Raw genomic sequence first — 22,135 nt, forward strand, 5'->3', positions numbered from 1 at the left:
TGTAGGTTTAAAGGTCACTCTTATTTTATGTGGTCTAAGGAGTCTTGCAATCTTTTTGGAAACTGTCCCTAAGTATGGGATGACGATAGTAGAAATATAACGTATATCATCTCGTTGTCTTTGTCAGGGTTCAGAGAAAAGTATCTTGTGGACGAGTCTTCGAGGAAATCCATTATGTTGAAGGCTTAATGGAATGTATACAGCACTCAGAAAGGATTAACATAGGTTCAATACTTCCTATATTTCGTCCAAGTCACTAGGACATCTTTGGGGATTACTAAAACAACTAATGTAACATGAACACAAATATCATACAATACTAAGCCCAATCACGTGGGTGACACTAAAGTCCTATCTAGGTAGAGCGCCCTCTAACGGCGGTTGTAGGTGGCCTGGAATGTAAGGTGGGAACTCTGGTGATGAGTGTTTCCCAAATCTTCGGAAGCTTAATGAAACTGTATTTATTAAGATTTGGTTGATTTTTGAGAGCTGCTGCTGCTTCTAAGAATACTTTTTTCTTTCCATAATTTCAGGAGGCGAAGAATGAGTGAGGATGTTGGCTATGTCAAGTCTAATGTCGTTGGCTATCTCCGACGGTAAGCGACCGATCCCACGTTCGATGTAAAATATTACATCAAGCAACGGCACTTCCTCCGGAGCGACGCCGAAATTACGGCTGAGGCATAGGGCGCCGATGGCATCGTCGTTGAGCCTTTTGGAAGAAAGGTTTACAACTGCCTGGAGCAGTTGATTTTGCGGTTGTGGTTTATCTTTAACCAGGTTGTTATATTTCTTGACATGTTTATTTTTTATTTTTTGAAATTCTTTCTGTGCGGAAGTTTCCAAAATGCCAGAGAGAATAAAGTTCAGGGTTAAGAACGGTGGAGAGCTCTGAATGTAAGGATCCAATGGCGCTGTTCATCACTGTGAGGGTGGCATGAGTAGAGGCGATTTGCTCGCGTAGTAATGCCAGGCTGGCACGGTTATATATGTGGAGAGCTTTTTTGGAATGGAAATTGGCTTTTAGTTTAATGCAGTTAGGTATCACTCTTGTATCCCGACATCTTTTGAAAAAGGCTAGCGTATTCAGTTGCCTAGATAGTCGTAGTTCTGACTTACCATATTGATTGGATTTGCGTGCAATATCTTCTCCATGAATGATTAGAATTCGTGTGTAGAGGCTTAAGTGCTTTGAGGACATCATGTTGGAGGCTTAATAGAATGTATACAGTACTCAGAAAGGATTAACATAGGTTTAATACTTCCTATATTTCGTCCTAGTCACTGGGACATCTTCAGGGATTACAAAAACAACTAATGGAACATGAACTCAAATACCATACAATACTAAGCCCAACCATGTGGATGACACTAAAGTGCTATATAGGTGGAGCGCCCTCTAAGGGCAGTTGTAGGTGGCCTGGAATGTAAGGTGGAACCTCTGGTGATGAGTGTTTCCCAAATCTTCGGAAGCTTAATGCAACCGTATTTATTAAGATTTGGTTGATTTTTGAGAGCTGCTGCTTCTAAGAATACTTTTTTCTTTGTGTAATTTCAGGAGAGCCATGCGTTGGGCATACGATAAATTACTTCTTGGAAATTTGTGTTCATGTTACATTAGTTGTTTTTGTAATCCCTGAAGATGTCCTAGTGACTAGGACGAAATATAGGAAGTATTAAACCCATGTTAATCCTTTCTGAGTGGTGTATACATTCCATTAAGCCTCCAACATGATACAAGCCATGCGTTGGGCATACGATAAATTACTTCTTGGAAATTTGTGTTCATGTTACATTAGTTGTTTTTGTAATCCCTGAAGATGTCCTAGTGACTAGGACGAAATATAGGAAGTATTAAACCCATGTTAATCCTTTCTGAGTGGTGTATACATTCCATTAAGCCTCCAACATGATATCCTCACAGCACTTAAGCCTCTACACACGAATTCTAATCATTCATGGAGAAGATATAGCACGCAAATCCAAGTAATATGGTAAGTCAAAACTACGACTATCTAGGCAACTAAATACGCTGGCCTTTTTAAAAAGATGTCGGAATACAAGAGTGATACCGAACTGCGTTAAACTAAAGGCCAATTTCCATTCCAAAGAAGCCCTCCGCATATATAACCGTGCCAGCCTGGCATTACTACGCGAGCAAATTGCCTCTACTCGTGCCACCACTGGCTCCTTACATTCAGAGCTCTCCACCATTCTTAACCCTGAACTTTATTCTCTCTGGCATTTCGGAAACTTCCACACAGAAAGAATTTCAAAAAATAAAAATAAACACGTCAAGAAATATAACAACCTGGTTAAAGACAAACCACAACCACAAAATCAACCACCCCAGACAGTAGTAAACCTTTCTTCCAAAAGGGCTCAACGACGATGCCGTCAGTGCCCTATGCCTCGGCCGTAATTTCGCCGTTGCTTGATGTAATGTTTAACATCGAACGTGGGATCAGTCGCTTACCATCGTAGATAGCCAACAACATCAGACTTGATATAGCCAACATCCCCGCTCATTCTTTGCTTCCAAAAAATAATTTATCTTATGCCCAACGCCCAGCTCTCCTGAAATTATGGAAAGAAAAAGGTATTCTCAGCAGCAGCAGCAGTTCTCAAAAATCAACCAAATCTTAATAAATATGTATATATAATAAATAACGGAAAAACTCACGTAGAAATATTATTTAATGGTATAATTTTCGCCCGTGTGTCACAGGCATCTTCAGTACAATTAGGCACAAAAATCAAACATTAACTGACAATTCCAAAAAGCGCCACCTAAGTAGCTGGTGTAAGATAACTAAAAAGGTCAATAACTTTCCTAAAAAAAAAAAAAATAAAAAAAAAAAAAAAAAAAAAAAATACAATAAAAAGTTAGGAAAGATTAGCTGATTTGTAAAGTACTATCTCCCATAAATCTTGTGGATTATGTTATTTTGGACAAACGGGAAGATCTGCCTCCATTCGGCTAGAAGAACACCAATCTTATATTGAATACTTTAAACCTGAAAAGTCTGGACTTGCAGAACATGCCATCTTCACTAGACACAGAGTTCATTGGAAAAAGACAAGAGTTCTTCACAAAAGTCAGTTTCTCATGGAACGCCTTTATAAAGAAGCATGTGAAACTCTACTTCATTCTCCTAACTTAAACAGATCCGACGGCTTACGTCTATCCCCTTTATGGGAGATAGTACTTTACAAATCAGCTAATCTTTCCTAACTTTTTATTGTATTAAATATTTTTTTTTTAGGAAAGTTATTGACCTTTTTAGTTATCTTACACCAGCTACTTAGGTAGCGCTTTTTGGAATTGTCAGTTAATGTTTGATTTTTGTGCCTAATTGTACTGAAGATGCCTGTGACACACGGGCGAAAATTATACCATTAAATAATATTTCTACGTGAGTTTTTCCGTTATTTATTATATACAGTTATGTCTACTCACGGTTTACCTCTTTTAAAACTTATTAATAAATATGGCTGCATTAAGCTTCCGAAGATTTGGGAAACACTCATCACCAGAGGTCCAACCTTACATTCCAGGCCAGCTACAACTGCCCTTAGAGGCCCTCCACCTAGATTGGACTTTAGTGTCACCCACGTGGTTGGGCTTAGTATTGTATGATATTTGTGTTCATGTTACATTAGTTGTTTTTGTAATCCCCGAAGATGTCCTAGCGACTAGGACGAAATATACGAAGTATTAAACCTATGTTAATCCTTTCTGAGTGCTGTATACATTCCATTTAGCCTCCAACATGATGTTCTCACAGCACTTAAGTCTCTACACATGGAAGGAAATCCATTCATGGTAAGGTTGGTAGATATCAGGGATAGTTCTTCCTGGAGTTCTTGTTGATCTGTTGTAAGGAGAGAGGCATGGTTCTTCAGCATGTGTACAATACTAAGTTTCTGAGAAATATGGTGGCAGGAAGTGAAATGTAAATAACATCTTGTATTGGTAGGTTTGCAGTAAACCGAGAGGTTGATACCACCATTCGGAAACTTCTTAATTAAAGTGTCCAGAAATGATAATTGATTATCTTTTTCAAGTTCTAGAGTGAATTTGATTGTGTGGAGTAGAGAGTTGATTTTGTTAAGAAAGTCAAACAGGTCCTTTTTTGTGTGGTTTCAAACTATAAAGATATCATCCACGTATCTCCACCACACTGTGGGTTTAGGGTCTGTTTGAGATAAGATTTTACTTTCAAAATCCTCCATAAAGAGATTAGCACAAGATGGAGAGAGGGGCTACCCATTGCAAGGCCAGTCAATTGCTGATATATGGTTTTATTCCATAAGAAAAAGTTTCATGTTAAACAATGACGGAACAGATGTCTTGTGGGAGCAAACTTCCTAAAATGTTGATGAATTCCTCCATAGGTTTGCTCCCACAAGACATTACTTCTCTATTCCGTTACTGTTTAACATCAAACTTTTTCTTATGGAATAAAACCATATATCTGCAATTGACTGGCCTTGCAATGGGTAGCCCCCTCTCTCCATCTTGTGCTGATCTCTTTATGGAGGATTTTGAAAGTAAAATCTTATCTAAAACAGACCCTAAACCCACTGTATGGTGGAAATACATGGACGATATCTTTATTGTTTGGAACCACACAAAAAAGGACCTGTTTGACTTTCTTAACAAAATCAACTCTTTACACCACACAATCAAATTCACTCTAGAACTTGTAAAAGATAACCAATTATCATTTCTCGACACTTTAATTAAGAAGCTTCCGAATGGTGGTATCAACCTCTCAGTTTACCGCAAACTTACCAATACAGGACGTTATTTACATTTCACTTCCTGCCACCACATTTCTCAGAAACTTAGTATTGTACACATGCTGAAGAACTGTGCCTCTCTCCTTACAACAGATCAACAAGACCTCCAGGAAGAACTATCCCTGATATCTACCAACCTTACCATGAATGGATTTCCTTGAAGATTCGTCCACAAGATACTTTTCTCTGAACCCTGGCAAAGACAACGAGATGATATACGTTATATTTCTACCATCGTCATCCCATACTTATCGACAGTTTCCAAAAAGATTGCAAGACTCCTTAGACCACATAAAATAAGAGTGGCCTTTAAAACTACAGAAACGATTAGACAATTCTTAAGATCTCCAAAAGATAGCCATCCTTTGTCCAAATATGCTGGAGTTTATAACATACCCTGCTTGTGCGTCTTGAATTATATCGGCCAAACTTCAAGAAGCCTTGAAATTAGGCAAAAAAAAAAACACATAGTGACGTCAATAATTACAGAGAAGAAAAATTGGGGTTAGCTTTTCATTTCTCTAGAACGAACCATACCATAGAATGGGATAGCAGCACAATTCCTTACATAGAGGACTTCCGCTCCCCAATTTTTAAAGAGGCCACAACAGTTGCTCACTCTACACAAAACCTTAACAGGAACCAAGGACTAATCTTATCCATGATCTGGAAGACCCTTATTAGATCTCTCAACTTGCCGGAACTGAATTACAGTGCCAACTATAGTACGTTCCTAAATAACAATGAGTGAGATCATGCACGCTCTATGCATGTATTGTGCACGCTCTGTTCTTTGTTCAATAAAATCGGAATCGGTTGATTATAGTTTGTAACAGTTTTTTACTTTTTAGTGCCTTACATCAGTTATGTACCCTGAAGATGCCAACAGCCTTAGTTGGTGAAACTAGTTGGTATAACCTAGTTGTTTATTATATGCACTTGATCAATATAATCCCATTAAAAGTCATTCCAGAGCTTTTTGGTCAAGAAAATTAAACGTTTTTTAACAGGTAGAAGTTTTTTTTTCATCCAGAAACTTGGGATTTTTGTTCCTCAAAACAGGCAAACTGGCTTCATGAACACACAAGGATTTACAGTCATAAAATGCAGGGTATTCCATAATTCTTAGTGCAGTTTTGATCTTTAACTGATTCAAAAGTACTACAATTACAGAGTTACAATAAATATCATTTGAAAGTATAACTATTAGAATTTTTGATGCATAAATATTATTTTTTTCATTACATTTTTCTTCTTTTTTTTAGACTGGTGTGATTGATGATGGCAAATGTTGAAGAAAAAGTCAATTGCTTCCTGTGACTTGCTGAACTCAAGTCCATAACAGCAGTAAGAAGAAAATTCTCGGCCTATTATAAAAAGAGGCTCCCAATAGAAATTTAATTAATGACTGGATGAAAAAATTCAAAGAAACTGCAATTCATGACAAACCCAGATAAGGAAGGTGTTCATCAAGGGAAGCGAATATGGTCAAAATCGAAAAGGCATTTGATAAGAGTCCAAAGAATTCACTGTGACATGCTGCTGCTGAGTTAAATGTACCAAAAACCACAGTGCACAGAATTCTAATCAAACAACTCCATAAACATGCTTACAAAATTATGACTGTTCAAATGCTACAGGAAGAGGATTACCATGCCAGGTTGAATTTCTGTCAACTGATGAAGACACAAATGGAAAATGATACACATGTTATTGACAAGTTGACTTTTTCAGATGAAGCAACATTCCACATAAGTGGAAAAGTTAACCATCACAATTGCCACATTTGGGTACAGAGAAGCCTAAGGAAATGAGGCAACACGAAATAAACTCCCAAAAGGTGTGTGGGTATGCAGTTAGGGAGTGTTGCATTACTGGGCCATTCTTTTTCGATGAGCCCACTGTCAGGGACAAATCTTATTTAGCAATCATTCATTTTATTCAAATCTTATTTAGAAATTCTTCAGAATTTTTTTATTCCTGAATTAAAGAGATTAAATCTTATCAATAAAACCATTTTCCAACATGATGGGGCAACCCATCACTAGGCGACACAGGTACGAAAGTTTCTGGATGACATTTCTGCAGACAGACGGATAGGTAGAGGAGGTGGTCTTGCATGGTCATCTTGGTCACATGACCTGACTCCATCAGACTTTTTCTTATAGGGTCATATTAAAATAGTCATGTATGCTTCAAAACTTGCTTCTCTTAATGATCTTAAGACTAAAATTATAAATGCAATCAATGCAGTCACTGCTCAGCAACTTGCTAAACGTTTTCCGGAACTTTGAAAATTGCCTAGTTACATGCATCGCACAAGTGCTCATGTTGAGCACTAATAAAAAAAAAATCATTGTAGATAAAACTTAATTACATACTCTTTAAGCTATTATAGACTATAAATCTGCAACTTTTATAATGCTGGATCTATTAAAGTTTAAAACTGCACTAAGAATTATGGAATGCCCTGTACATGCTTAATCCCTCATTAGGAAGACACCCATCCTAAGGGAAGGGAAAAAGAAAGGGGGGGAACCCCATATGAAAAAAAAAAAAAAATTCGGAAGCTTAATGAAAATGAAGTTCTATTTGTCAAATCAATTCAATGACAATATAGAATTTCATTCTATTCCATTTTTATTATTGCATTTTAAACACGTACATATATTTTACTTTCAAGTACAAGGGTGATGTGAAAAGTTCTTGGCCTCGACCATAGATGGCAACACTATTGACAAGTATTTTTTTTTTCTAAGTTGGTACATCTGTCATAAGCATCCATGTGAAATCAAACCCAGGTCAAGTAGTTTGTTTTATAAAGCTCTTTGAAGCAAAAGTGTTGCCTGTATCCCTTGAAATGGATAAAATTGAGTATCGTGCTGTTATAAAATTTCTTTGTAAGAGAAGGTTTAATGCCAAAAGAAATTCATTTGAAGTTCATAAAAGTTTATGGGCATTCTCCTTCATTTTTGGCAATTAAGAAATGGGCTGCTGAGTTTAAATGTGGTCATACCAGTCCTGAAGATGATCCACGTGAAGGACGTCCAAAAAAGTGTAACATCAGAAATCACTGATCAAGTGCACGATATGCTATTGGATGACCAGCAAGTCAAAGTGAGTGAAATTGCTGAGACTCTAGGCATTTCAAAAGAACATGTAGGATATATTTTGCATGAAGAATTGCAAATGAGAAAACTTTGTGCAAAATGGATGCAGCGCTTGCTCACAGCAGATCAACAACGCACTTTCATAAAAATCTCTGAACAGTGCTTAGAGTGTTTTAACAAGAATAAAACTGATTTTGTGCATCGATTTATTACTATGGATGAGACTTGGATTCACCATTACACACCGGAATCCAAACAGCAGACAGAAGCTGGTTGTTCAGCAACAAAGAAGACAAAGTCGGTTCAATCAGCAAGAGAGGTCATGGCATCGGTGTTTTGGGATGCTAAAAAACTTTGTTTATTAATTATCTTGAAAAGGGTAAAACAATAACCATGGAATATTATTCTGATCTTTTAACTAGACTAGATGAAAAAATTCATGAGAAAAGACCTGATTTGCAGAAGAAAAAAAAATCATCTTTCATCAGGACAATGCACCTGCCCACAAAGGTGTTTTGGCAATGGGAAAATTAAGGTATCTGCACCATGCATTGTTGGAACATTCACCCTATTCCCCAGATTTAGCTCCCCGTGACTTCTATATCTTCTCAAAACTAAAACTCTTTCTTGCTAGTCAGCATTTTTCTTCGAATCACGAGGTGATTGCTGCTGTAGAGGGGTATTTTGCAGATCTTACTAAGAACCACTATAGAGACGGGATAACGGTGCTGGAGAATTAAGGGAGATTATGTTGAAAAATAATTTTCAAATTATAAATTCGTTTTTTCATTGTTAGGCCGAGAACTTTTCAGACCACCCTTGTATATCACGGTAGAAATTACTGTATTATAATTTTATTTAAAAAAAAAATAAAAATTTAATTTTAATGAGTATTTTTTCCCCACTGTGCTATCACTGCTTGATTCATTTAGCAATTTTTTTTATTATTTTGAAAAATTGCTAAATGAATCAAGCAGTGATAGCACAGTGGTAAAAAATACTCAACAGGCAAACAGTCAGGAATACATATCTATACTTGAAGTAGAAAAAGCCATCAAAGGCTTGCAATGTGGAAAGGCAGCAGGAGTAGATGATATTCAACCAGAAATGCTGAAGTATGGTGGTATAAAAGTCTTACAGTGGCTGCACTGCATAGTTCAGAAGGCGTGGACAGAGGGATGAATTCCTGATGATTGGAGTAGAGCTCTCATAGTACCCACATATAAAAAGGGAAATAAAACTGAATGTGAGAATTACAGAGGTATTTCTCTACTGAGTGTTCATACCTGGTAAGATTTATGCTAGTATACTTGAAGTATACTAGCATAAATAGTTTCATCCTGATCAGCGGAAGTTCACCATAAGTGACAATGGTGTAAAGGATACTGTGGTAGGCGGATAATCATGAGGAATGAGAAACAGTTAGCACAATGAGCCTCTCTAGAAGGCTATTGCTGGACAAGGAAGGCAAGGGGATACCACCTTGTTCTATTTTTCCCTAGTAAGATAGCAGTATGGATGGACATTCTAAAAGATAGTAAAGCGCACAATGGCTCAACTTGTGCACGGCAGGGGAAGAAGCAAGGCTTCCCAGGTCGTAAACCAGCGAAATCCTTGTACGTTCATTGGGACGTGGAATGTGAGAACCCTCCTACAAATTGGAAAATTTGAAGAGAGAAATGGATAGATTAAAAAGAGCCATATTGGGAATTAGTGAAATGAAATGGACTGGAACTGGAGACTTTTGGAGTGGTGATTACAGAATCATTTATTCAGGTGATGAGAAAGCAAAAAATGGAGTCACGGTGGTTCTCAATGAGGAATGGGGAAGAAGAGTAATCAACTCAGTAAAATGTAGTAGCAGATTGATAATGGTAAAACTAGAAGCAAAACAAACAAATATTATAATAATAATACAAGCAAACATGCCTACTAGCGACCACAGTGATGATGAAATTGAGAGAGTATAAGTAGATATTGAGAATCTAATCAAACTGACCAAGAAGGAAGATAACCTTATTGTCATGGGGGGATTGGAATGCAGTCATTGGTGAAGGCAAAGATGGTAGAGAGGTGAGAAAGTATGGACTTGGATGGCGAAATGAAAGAGGAGATAGACTTTTGGAGTTCTGCCACCAATTCAATCTGATCATTACTAATACCTGGTATGAGGTACCAAAAAGAAGAAGGTATACTTGGAAAATGCCAGGGGATATAGGAAGGTACCAAATAGATTATATTATGACAAGAAATAGATTTAAAAATCAAGTAAAATCATGCAAAAGTTACCTGGGAGCTGATGTTGATAGTGACCACAATTTGGTTTTATTGAAATGTAATCTGAAATTTAAAAAGTTGTCACAACCAAGGAAAAAGCCCAAATGGAACATAAGTAACCTGAGAACACAGGAAAACCATAGAAACTATAAAGCAAACTGATGAAAGCATTAAAACTGGAGAGGGAAAAGAAACACATAGAGGAAAAATGGACTCATTTGAAGGATACAATCATCAAGGCTGCCAACGACTGCATAGGATTAAGGAAGAAGCAAATAAAAAAACCATGGATCACCTAAGACATTCTAGATCTAATAGATGAAAGAAGAAAATACAAAACCTCCCTAAAGGAAGAAAGCAAAGACAAATAGAAACATATAAAAAATATGATAAATAGAAAGTGTAAAGAAGCAAAAGAACAATGGTATACAGAGAAATGTAAAGAAATAGAAGATCTAACAAAGACTGGAAGAATCGATAAAGCTTATAACATTATAAAAGGAATAAGCCAGCAAAACAAGACAAGAAGTACAATTATCAAAAATAAACAGGGGAACATACTTATAGATAAGGAAGAAATTTCGGAAAGATGGAAGGAGTATTTAGAAGATCTATATAGTGGAAGTCCACGCGGTTAGCCTAGTGGCTTTCTGCTTCGCAACCATATGCCTGGGGAAGGAGTGTCCTAGGTTCGATTCCCGTCTACGACGTGAGGAGCTTAAGGATCTTCCTCAGCCATAGCCAAGTTAGCCGGTCTTGGGTGTAGACAGTAGGGTTTTTCCGCCAGTTTATCTGGGGTTTTTCATCCTGCAAGCAAGCAAACTGGCCCCGTGAACACACACAGGTTACAGTCATAAATACTTACGGCAAGGAAGGCAATGGGAAACCACCTTGCTCATAATCATCTCCCTAGTATGGTAGCATATAGCTACCCCCCCCCCCCCCTGGCCGTATGGCAGAAGGGAATAGATAGATAGAGTGGAAAAGATCTAGATGCCAAGGCTATAGAAGATGAAACAAGACTTGATATGGAGAGAGTATATGTAGATATCGAGAATCTAATCAAACTGACCAAGAAGGAAGATAACCTTTGGAAGAAATTGGTCCAACTATATTAAAAGATGAATTTGAATGGGCACTGAATGAATTGTCAGCTAACAAGGCACCAGGTACTGATAACATCCCTTCAGAATTAATAAAATACTCAGGAAACATAACTAAGTCGTACCTTTTCAAGATCATAAAAGATATTTATGAAACAGGGATCATCCCCAAAGATTTTACACAATGCTCTTTCATACCCATTCCTAAAGTAAATAATGCAAACAAGTGTGAAAATCATCGAACAATAAGCTTAATATCACATGCTTCGAAAATACTACTCAAAATTATACAAAAAAGACTAACAAAGAAGGTTGAAGAATATGTTGGCAATGACCAGTTTGGATTCAGCAGGGGACAAGAGAAGCAATCCTAGCTCTAAGAACAGTTATTGAAAGAAGATTGGAGAAGAATTAAAATACTCTGATAGTCTTTCTTGACTTGGAGAAAGCCTTCGATATTATTGACTGGAATCAAATGTTTCACCTCCTAAAAACAATAAAGGTAGATTGGAGAGATAGAAGGCTCATATTTAATCTTTACAAGCATCAAGAAGCCCTAATAGAAGTAGCCTGAAATACAACAAAAACTGCAATAGCAAAAATACGTAGAGGTGTAAGACAGGGGTGCTCTCTTTCACCCATATTGTTTAATCTGTACATTGAAGATGCAATAAATAAACTGAAAGAACTAATAGAAACTGGAATTAAGATAAATGGAATTGATATTAACTGACTACGGTTTGCGGATGATATAGCAGTTTTAGCTGATAATGAAAACAAACTGAAAGTCACCCTAACAAAGATGGAAGAAATCTTCACACAGTACAGCCTAAAAATTAATTATAAGAAAACAAAATTATTAATTACAAGTAAAGCAAATCCAATGAAAATAAACTTGGAAATAAATAATAACCTACTACAACAGGTATCCTCTTTTAAATATCTTGGAAGTCTTATCAAAGAAGATGAAAGAAACCAATCAGATATTAAAGCACGAATAATCCCAGCCAAAAAAGCATTCTATAACAGAAGAAACATTTTTACCAGTAAAGGACTTAGCAGCTAGCTCATAAAAAGGCTTGTGAAAACATACATATTGAGCATTGCATTATATGGTTGTGAGGCATGGACTCTAACAAAACAAGACATGAAAAAGTTGGAGGCATTTGAACTTTGATGCTGGAGAAAGATGATGAAAATTAGTTGGAAAGAAAAGAAAAGTAATGAAGTTCTGAATATAGTTCATGAAGAGCAGTCATTAATGAAACACATCAATAAGGGAAGAAAAAGCCTAATTGGACACCATTTGAGGCATGGGGGACTGATTATAGAAATAATGGAGGGGACTGTAGAAGGAAAGAGGCCACGAGGCAGACCAAGAATTTCATATATAAATAACAATGATGCTAACTGGTGCTAAGAGTTATGAAGAGATAAAAAGGAAGTCACAAGACAGGATGTTGTAATGTGCTGCTATATTTACCAATTTTTGGATTGATGCACCAAAGAAGAAGAGACTTGAGAAACGGTTGAGAAGAATTGTGGAAGAAAAGCTTGGTGAAGAACAAGCTGGATTCAGGCCAAATAAAAAAGACAAAGACAATGAAAATAGGCAGAGTCATTGAAAATGTCAACTGCGTTGTGAATGGAGAACCTATAGAACAAGTAAAACATTTCAGCTACTTAGGAACAATTTTTACTGAAGATGGTAAATTAAATATGGAAATAGACAACAGAATCAATAAAGCTGGTATGGTAGGAAGTCAATTGAATAAATTCATATGGAATAAGAGAGAAATTAGTCAGAACACTAAATTAGCTGTATACAAGACCGTGTTCAAACCAGTTTTAATGTATGGATCTGAGAGCTGGGTCAGAAGTAAAACACTTGACCAAAGACTAGAGACCACAGATGTGAGAGTCCTGAGAAAGATTATAGGCATGAACAGAATGACATCAATGGCAATACCATATTAAAAACAAGGATATTAGGAAAGAACTTGACATTGTCTGCATCCAGGAATGCGTTAGAAGAGCTAATCTCAGGTGATATGGTCACTTAAACAGAATGGGCAATGAAAGATTAGCAAAACAAGTGTTCTCTGCCAGGCTGGCAGGAAAACGACTCAGAGGAAGACCAAGATATAGGTGGATTGATACGGTACAAAGTGCCTTAGACGATAGAAAGATAAGATCTGATAATGTTGGAATTTTGACAAGTAACAGACTGATTTGGAGGAAAATTAGTCAGTAATGATGTAAATTTTTCATGTAGTACTATCATATCCTGTACACCCCTTGAGGGTACATGGCAGGAATTTGATGATGACGATTTATTTTACTAGGATAAAATAAACCTTCGAAGTCTAAAATGCTGATGGAATTATCATTTAGAGCACCAAGATCTGGTTGTATCCTCTCTTCAGTGAGTTCCAGTTGGCTATAGTAAAATAAATCCTTCCTCTACATCTTCAAAATAAATTGTCCAGTCAATAGGCCAACTCACTTGGACAAACCAGGTCATACTCATTCTTCAACTAAAATCCATCAGGTGCATGGATGTTTGTGAATTTATGTTTAGTCTCTAGAACATGATCACCAGATTACCTAAACCCTTAGCCCATCCAGAGTACTAATAGTAATGTAAGGGAGATTTATTACCTTTCACGGGTAGGATTTTTCTTAACCACCACCCAAGTATACTTACATAAATATTTCCCAAGCTCGGTTAGGACATTCCATTTATTTTCATATCCAGTTTTAATTCCCTTTTATTGCAACAATGAGACCCTTAATCCAATAACCCACATTCAACCTGATAACCAAGTTAAGTTCTCTGTCTGTATCTGAGTTTTTAAGATCAAATACATTCTTTCTCAGGTGACTTATGCTTTGTCCCCTAATTGATTGTTTACTTTTGCTGGCTTAGTTGGCCAAGTGGATAGCATCTTTGCCTTTCAACCAACAGGAGCTGTGAATTCAAATTCTACCAATACATGGATGTTTGACTTTTCACACATGATTTCATTTTCACGGACGTTTTAGCACTATTGTGATACTGACACTGAGATGAGACAATATTACATGTATACACAAGGATAATGAAAGTGGTGAGTGCAGAACGTGTAAACCAATTTAGAGAATACCTTTGATGAGCACTGCAACTGACAATGGAGACCATGACAACTTAATTCAACAGAAGTCTAATTTGATGATGATAATAGCATACTGCAAGATCTGATTACAGATTTTCATCAAGTAATATATTAAACTTCGATTCCTATTCAGGAATCCATGAAAGCATAACTTTTATCAGATCCCCCCCCAAGTAAGGCACAAGGGCAGAACCAATCTGTAGCCAAATAACTATGGATTTTTATGCATGCGAAGTCAGACTAGATCTTGTCTGTTGTATGTGATGCTGCTGCAGTATTTTCCTTCTCTAATTTTATAACTTTGGCAAGCTTATCATGTGTAGTTTGCAGATTTTGTAAACATGCAGTTATTTTTGAAAATATCACCCTTAAAGTTTTTGCACTTGTTTACAGGTAATCAATCTTGAGCCTTGTAGCAGAGGAGCAATGCACTTAAACAAAAAAAAAAAAACCTGAATATTGCAGGGATATCACACCCATGAATCATTTCTAAATTTGAATATAATGGTTTTCTCTATATATTTAATAATTTCTGGGTAGCTATTTTTGACAAACTGTATAAGGATGCTAAGTTTTTTTTTTTTTTTTTAAATCCAAAATGCTTACTTAAAAAGTTGTTTATAAGTTATTAAAACAAAATAATCACTACATGTAATTTTTTTGTGTGTCATAGAGGCATGCTATTTCTAAACTAACTCAGTCATTAAAGATACCTAAAAAAACAATATAAAAACTTTTAAAACTTCAAAGTTTAATCATTTTCAAAAATATCTATTAGCTACAAAGTCTGCTGTATGCAGTCAACCATATACAAAAGGCAAGAAAATCGGTTTGTTGTCTTGAAAGAAAACCACACCATGGAATGCAACTACAACTGTTGGCTTACTCGGAAGACAATTTCTTTCTCGTCTTTTCAAAGAATCAAATCATTTCATGGCACAATCAACAGCAATCAAAATTTAATACTGTGTGATGTCTGAAAATATTTAGTCGGATCTTGTGTTATATCTGAACTTAAATTGCTCAAGCAATAAACTAGTGGTACTGAAAAACAATCAACAGTGTATGTATCAAACAAGATGCATGGGTAAGACTAATTTCATGCTTGATAATTTTATGTTTGGTGACTTTTAAAAACATTAAGAATGAGAACGAAACATGCTTATTTGAAGTATTTATGTTTTGTTTTTCTGATACTGCAAATTTAATTAGTGCAAAATATGTTAGATCTGTATATTAAACATTGTGAAATGGACGAAAATTGTATTATTTATGGATATCTAAGTAATCATATTTCTGAAAAAAGTGCATGTGTTTGTATCTGAAAGGAGAAATAACGTGCAACTAATATTACTCACTACATCAGCTGGACGAAAGTATCTTGGATTCACTTTAACACGTACTAGTCCGGTAGCTTTCTCTTTGCCCACTTCTTCCAGACCTGAACCTTCCCATCTTGAAAGCAAAAAAAAAAAAAATAAATAAATAAAATAAAATAAAAAAAATAATAAATCGGTTTCAATAAGAATTGCAATGACTGAGCAGTTTAAGATAATCTTAATTAAGTAAAAATAGTCAACTAATATTTTATCTAGGAGTCGCTTAAAGGTCAAAGCTAGATAATCAGGTACAGACTTTCATATAGCAAGAAATGTCCTGAATCAACCAGAGCTTCTGACCTAATATCCAATTATCGCCATCTTGGCACACTATTAGTGATATCTACTTGGAGTAGCAATTTGGGATTTAGCTGAGTAGACTGTATTGCTATTAATCAATAGCAATATCTTCACACTGGTTCAGATCACAAGAATACAAGAAACTTGAAACAGGAAGTGATCATTTAGTTTTGAGAAAAAAAAGTCATAGGAAGACTTTAAAGCAAGAACACAGAAGATTAGCAGAAATTTTGCAAAATGTTGAAGGGCATTGAAAAAGCTTAGAAATAGTACTGTATGAAAGGAATCAGTGATGATTCCTTTCATGCCAACATGAAAATTGAAGATATTCAATATTGTAGCTGTCTGAAGTAATTACTGTGAAAGACAATTAAATTAAACAAGCAGTGATAGAAAAGGCTATCAAAAACCTGAAATGCAAAAAACGGCATGATATTCAACCAGTAGTGCTCAAATATAGAGACAATTATATGCATATTTTATACTGAGCCCATATACGAGAGGCTGGTTAATCAACCTATGGTACATTAGTACTGTGTACGGGTAGTGGGCTGGGAAAGGAGAAACTTGTTTACATTTGATTTAAAAGCCTGCATATTGTCTTCCTTGGGAAACATCAGGGGGAAGACCATTCCACAATACAGCAATAGTAGGGATGGAGAAGGAAAAGAAACTTTTTCTGTGGTTTCAATGTGTACTGTGAAGAGATGTTGGGAGGCAGCTGCACATGTTTCAATGGACTTAGTACTAAGTGGGGGAATTATTGATATTATTTCAGATGAACATTTCCCATGGAAATATTTATAGAATACACATATTGCAGAAGCCAAATGGCTGTGCAGAGGAGTGAGTTAGTAAGAGATGGGTTATTAATCAATCTAATTGCCCTCCTCTGTATTTCGAAGGACAGAGCTCCTTCAAACATTTTGAAGGAGCTCTGTCCCTCAAAATGCTTGAATTTTGTCCCTGCTCCAAATGTGAGAGCAGCATTCAATAGCTGGATGGATTTGTATAAGATTAACAGCTGTTCAGAGATGAATGAAAGCATCTTGAGTGAAAGAGAAATCCTAGTTTTTTAGAAGCTGAGGATGCAATGGTTGTGATGTGTTTATGCCAAGAGAGGTTTGATGTCAGGGTGATTCCAAGAATCTTATCTTCTCTGAAAATTTGAGTGTTGTCAAAAATAATACTGGGAGAAGATGTTTCTTTTTTTGTGAGAAATAGGACAGAACTAGGTTTTACTAGCATTGAAATCGACGAGGTTATCTGAATCCCATTGGAAGATGGCTTGGAGATCAGACTTGAGGGCAGTGGTGGTTGATGTTCTGTAGGTTGAGGTGAGTTGTGTAGAGTAAAGTTTATCAAATGAAAGGGAGGAGTACAATGTGCTGTCATCTGCAAAACTGTGTATTGGGTTGGAGGTCAACTGGAGTAGGTCAGTGATATATAAAAGGAAGAAGGTTGGTGAGAGAACAGAACCTTGTAGAACTCCAACATTAGTTGAATGGTGAGAGAATAAGGAACCATCCACCATCACACACTGTGCATCCAGACAGAATAATGGGAGTTTGCTTAGTAAGCTTTTGAGATTCACCAAACTCCTCCATGGCATTTGTCCAGAGATGGGTGATATATGTAAGTAGTTCTCCTGTTGATCAGCAGTGACAGAATCCGCATTGGTGATCATTTATTAGCAGGGTGCCTTCAAGGTAGTGTCGGAGTTGGGAATTGATGGTTCTATTATTATTATTATTATTATTATTATGATGATGATGTGACACCTCCAGGGAGTCCAAAGACTCATCGAGGGAGTGTGCCAACAGCATCAAACTATTGGTCCCCTTCCAACTACTAACCGTGCTCAAACTAGCTTAAATTTTTGCAAGCCATTAGTAGCAGAGGCTCTACCAATCGACCAACCTTTGCTGGCATAACAATTACTATCAATTACTTTAGATAGGACTGAGGTGAGTGATTTGTTGCCCTTCTTGGGAATGGGATAGATACTAGTGGAGTAAGAGAGTATATACAGGTGACAATAGGACTCAGTTCTGATGCACAAACCTTCAGGACAACTGGAGGAATACCATCAGGGCTAGGAGAATTTTTTGTATCTAATTTGGACAATATTTTTCTGATCTCTTTCTAGCAACAAGGATGTAGAGATATTTATCACTATCAGTTATGCGTGCATTAGAGACAAAGTGTGAAGCCAGGAGATTGCCTTTTTCTGTGGATGATGATGCAATAAAGCCATCTGGGTATGATAGGGGTGTGAATAGTGTTGGGCAAAAGTTAAAACCAATTGGTTTGGCAAGATCAAAAGGCTTGGCTGCCGTTTGGGCAGGCTGCAAGTTTCTTGCTTTATGCTCTTTCAAACTCTGTTTTGGAAGCACTGATAATTTTCTTGCTGCTATTTTGGACTTGGGTATAAGTACTAAAAGAGAATGGAGTTCTTGATGTAGCCATTTCTGGTATGCTTGATTTTTTATTTGTACAGTCTTGGCACATCTTTTGGAGAACCAGAGTTAACTGTATAACTGGTAGGAGACTTCCACATAGCCTATTAAGGAATGTAAAGAACCGACTTCTGACCTAATGTTCAATCCTCACCACCTTGTGATGTACTCTTTTAGGTATTTATCCAGATACTGAGCAAATGAGGGCTAGAATTTGAGATTTAGCCAACCATATTGCATTCTTACTGGTTTAAACCTCAATGCAAAAATGATAGTATAACATGACAGAATTTCATGCCAGCTTGAGCATTGCCAGGTTAAACAAGGCCCCCATCATTTTTGTCAGGAACCCAGGGTGAACATTGCAAAGTCAGTTACTGATTCAAATCCCAGAACACATCCCAACTCAACATCAGAAGAGTTCAAGATTGGTACTATCAACATTAGAAGCATCAATGGAACTAGGAGAACTGGATAAGTACCAGATCGACATAATAAGTGTGACTGAAATGAAGATAAAAACAGGTGAGATCTTTCTAACAAATACAAAATGATATATCTGGGGAGTAACAATCATTGAAAAGAGGGAGTAGCTACATTCACCATCAGCCAGTATCAATCCATTGCTAGATGAAGGCTATTCCAAGATTACTCCCAAACTGTCTGTCATGGCAATCCTTTCCCACGTCACTCCTGCAAATCTGATGATATCATCAATCCACCATGATTTAGGTCAGTGGCATGGTTCGTTTTACTCTTGTGGAATCCAATCCAATCCAATCATTGCTGATCTTGTCTTCGAGCAATATACCAAGCCCACTGCCACTTCAGATGTTTCAACTCTTCCTATGATGTCAGAGACTTTGGTTAGATTTCTTATCCACATATTCCTTTTGTGATCCAGTCTGTGATACCAAGCATACTTCTTTCCATACTAAATTGTGTTGTTCTTAATTTTTGAATTCCTTTGCATTTAGTGTCCATCTTTCACAGCCGTGTCAATAGAGGAAGAATACATTGGTTAAAAACTTTTCTCTTCAAGGCATAATGGTAGTTGGCTCTTGAATACTGACTAATTTTCAAAATGCTTTCCACCCGAGAATCCTGCATATTTTAATTTTGTCCATGATATTTTGTTCCATTGATATATCTGTCGTCACTAAGTATATGAAATGATCTACTTGTTTAATTTAATCATTATAGATTTTTATTTTTCTGGTTGGACATAGCTATTGAATATAACTTGGGTCTTCTTTAGGTTTACCATTAGGTCAGCTGTTTTGCTAGCAATTTTGGAGTTCATGGATACATACGTAATTTGTGCACAGTTGAAGCAAAGATAACTATGTCATCTGTACAGCGTAAATGGCTTAAATAACTTCCATTTATCTTCAGATCTTTTTCTTCTCAATTTAAGAAGTCTGAATATTTCTTCTAGGCATTATGTGAATAATTTTGGAGACACTGTTTCACCCTGTCATAAACTTTTCTGTATTTTCACAGTAAAGATATTTCCACTGAAATGAATTGATGCTGTTGCATTGGTGTATGCTGATTTGAAGATACTGATGTATGGCTCCTCCACTTGTTGGTTTCGTAAAGCTTTAAGTATAGCACAAGTATTTACTGAATCAAAGGCTTTCTCATAATCATTAAAACCAAGACATAATGGTAACTGATATTCATTACACTGGATAATCTTCTTGAAGTGCAGGCAATATCAAGTAGAGATGTGGGCTACTATCAGAATGGTTAAATTGACAGTGAGACTTTTTTGTATAGTCCCACAGAAGGTTCTAATAAGGAAGAAGTGGCAGAATTTTTTGAGGCATTAGAGAAGGCAGCTGACACAACAAAATAGGAAAAGTTGGTCCTTGTTGAGATCTAAATAGCAGAGTAGGAAATGATTACCAGACATATAAGAATGTTTTGGGAAAATTTGGAGAAAAAGAGCAAAGCTAATAATAATGACAAGTACCTGCTGGATTTCTGCTCAGGACATGGACTAATTATTACTAACACCATATTTCAACATAAAAATGTGCCCAAATTCACATGAAGAGAAAATGCAAGGAACAAAAAGAATCTTACTATGTTATTGTGGGACAGTGATGTTTTTGTACTGGTTCACAACATAAGAGTATACAGAGGATTTGAAATAGGAAGTGATCACCATTTAGTGTGAAAGAAAGTTTTGAAACAAATCAAAAATATTATAGAGGCTATTGAAAAGGCTTAGAAATGGAGGGAAGAACACTGTAAAAGGAATTGGAGATAATAAAGGTGACATGAAAACTGAAAATAAAGATGTTCTAGACATCTGGAGTTATTCCTTTGAAAGATGGCTAAATGAAACAAATAGTGTCAGCTCAGTAGTAGAAAATGCTCAACAGGAATGCAGTCAAGAATACCTATCCATCCTTGAAGCAGAAAAGCCATGAAAAACATGAAGTGGCAGCTGGAGTACATGAAATTTGACCAGATATGCTCAAATAAGGAGATATAAAAATTTGACAATGGCTTTGCTGCATAATTCAGAAGGCCTGGTCAGAGGGTCAAATCCTAAGTGACTGGAGTAGAGCTCTAATAGTATCTATCTATAAAAAAGGGAAAATTATAGAACTATAGAGGTATTTCCTTACTGAAAAGCATACAATTGTGGTAAGATTTATGCAAGTATTCTTGAGAAATTCCTAAAAAAAATTGTAGGAGAGACTTGGAGAACAAGCTGGGTTCATGTCAAACAGAGTTTGTCAGAATCAGATTTTCACTTTAAGACAAATAGTTGAGAAATCATGGAAATATAACAAGGATCTACATTTAAGTTTTGTTGATCTGGAAAAGGCATATCTGTACCACTTTGAACAGCTTTCCTCAAGGTGTCAAGAGGAAAGCTGTTCAAAGTGGTACAGTTATATAGCATAAATTGGACATTATATCGAGCAATACATAGTCTCTGAGATATAAGTCAGCAGCTAGAATTAAAGGATGTATAGGAAGATGGCTTGATGTAAAATCAGGTGTGCAGTAAGGGAAAACATTATCTCCATTGTTGTTCATTATCCATATGGATTACATTATGAAGGAAAGTGGTATTAAAATCTGATATCAAAATTGGTGATATTAATCTCAGCTCTCTACTTTATGCAGATGATGTTATATTTCTAAACAAATAAAGTACAAGTCTACATGATTCACTGACTAAACTGAATGACTGCTGTAATAAATTTGGTATGAAAATCAGATCAGAAATAAAAAGAAAAGACAATGAAATTAGTTAAAAACATTGAAAACATTAACTGTATCCTGAATGAAGAACCTATAGAACAAGTAAAACATTTCAGCTATGTGGGTACAATTTTTAGTGAAGTGGCAATTAAATATGGAAATTGACAACAGAATTAGTAAAGCTGGTATGGTAAGAAGTACCATCCATCTGTTCATTAGACATCAACAGATGGCATATAGTCACTTAGATGTTTGATGATGTGCCACACCAGTCCTCACCATGTGGTTCGGTTGTATGCTTTTCTGAAAGCTTCAACT

General features: G+C 36.3%; 1 protein-coding gene across 1 annotated transcript in view; it reads right to left on the reverse strand.

Moving 5' to 3' along the window:
• Gmd (GDP-mannose 4,6 dehydratase) overlaps positions 1 to 22,135 on the reverse strand; it is a 133,501-nt gene that overhangs the window by 19,987 nt on the left and 91,379 nt on the right. Inside the window, exon 8 of the mRNA XM_090397715.1 lies at positions 15,810 to 15,906. Within this exon, the coding sequence (XP_090253841.1) occupies positions 15,810 to 15,906 (97 nt within the window). The remainder of the gene's footprint in view (positions 1 to 15,809; positions 15,907 to 22,135) is intronic.

Source organism: Typopeltis vanoorti, chromosome 9 (genome assembly GCF_054136105.1).
Source record: "Typopeltis vanoorti isolate ZY-2024b chromosome 9, IOZ_Tvanoo_1.0, whole genome shotgun sequence".
NCBI lineage: Eukaryota > Metazoa > Arthropoda > Arachnida > Uropygi > Thelyphonidae > Typopeltis > Typopeltis vanoorti.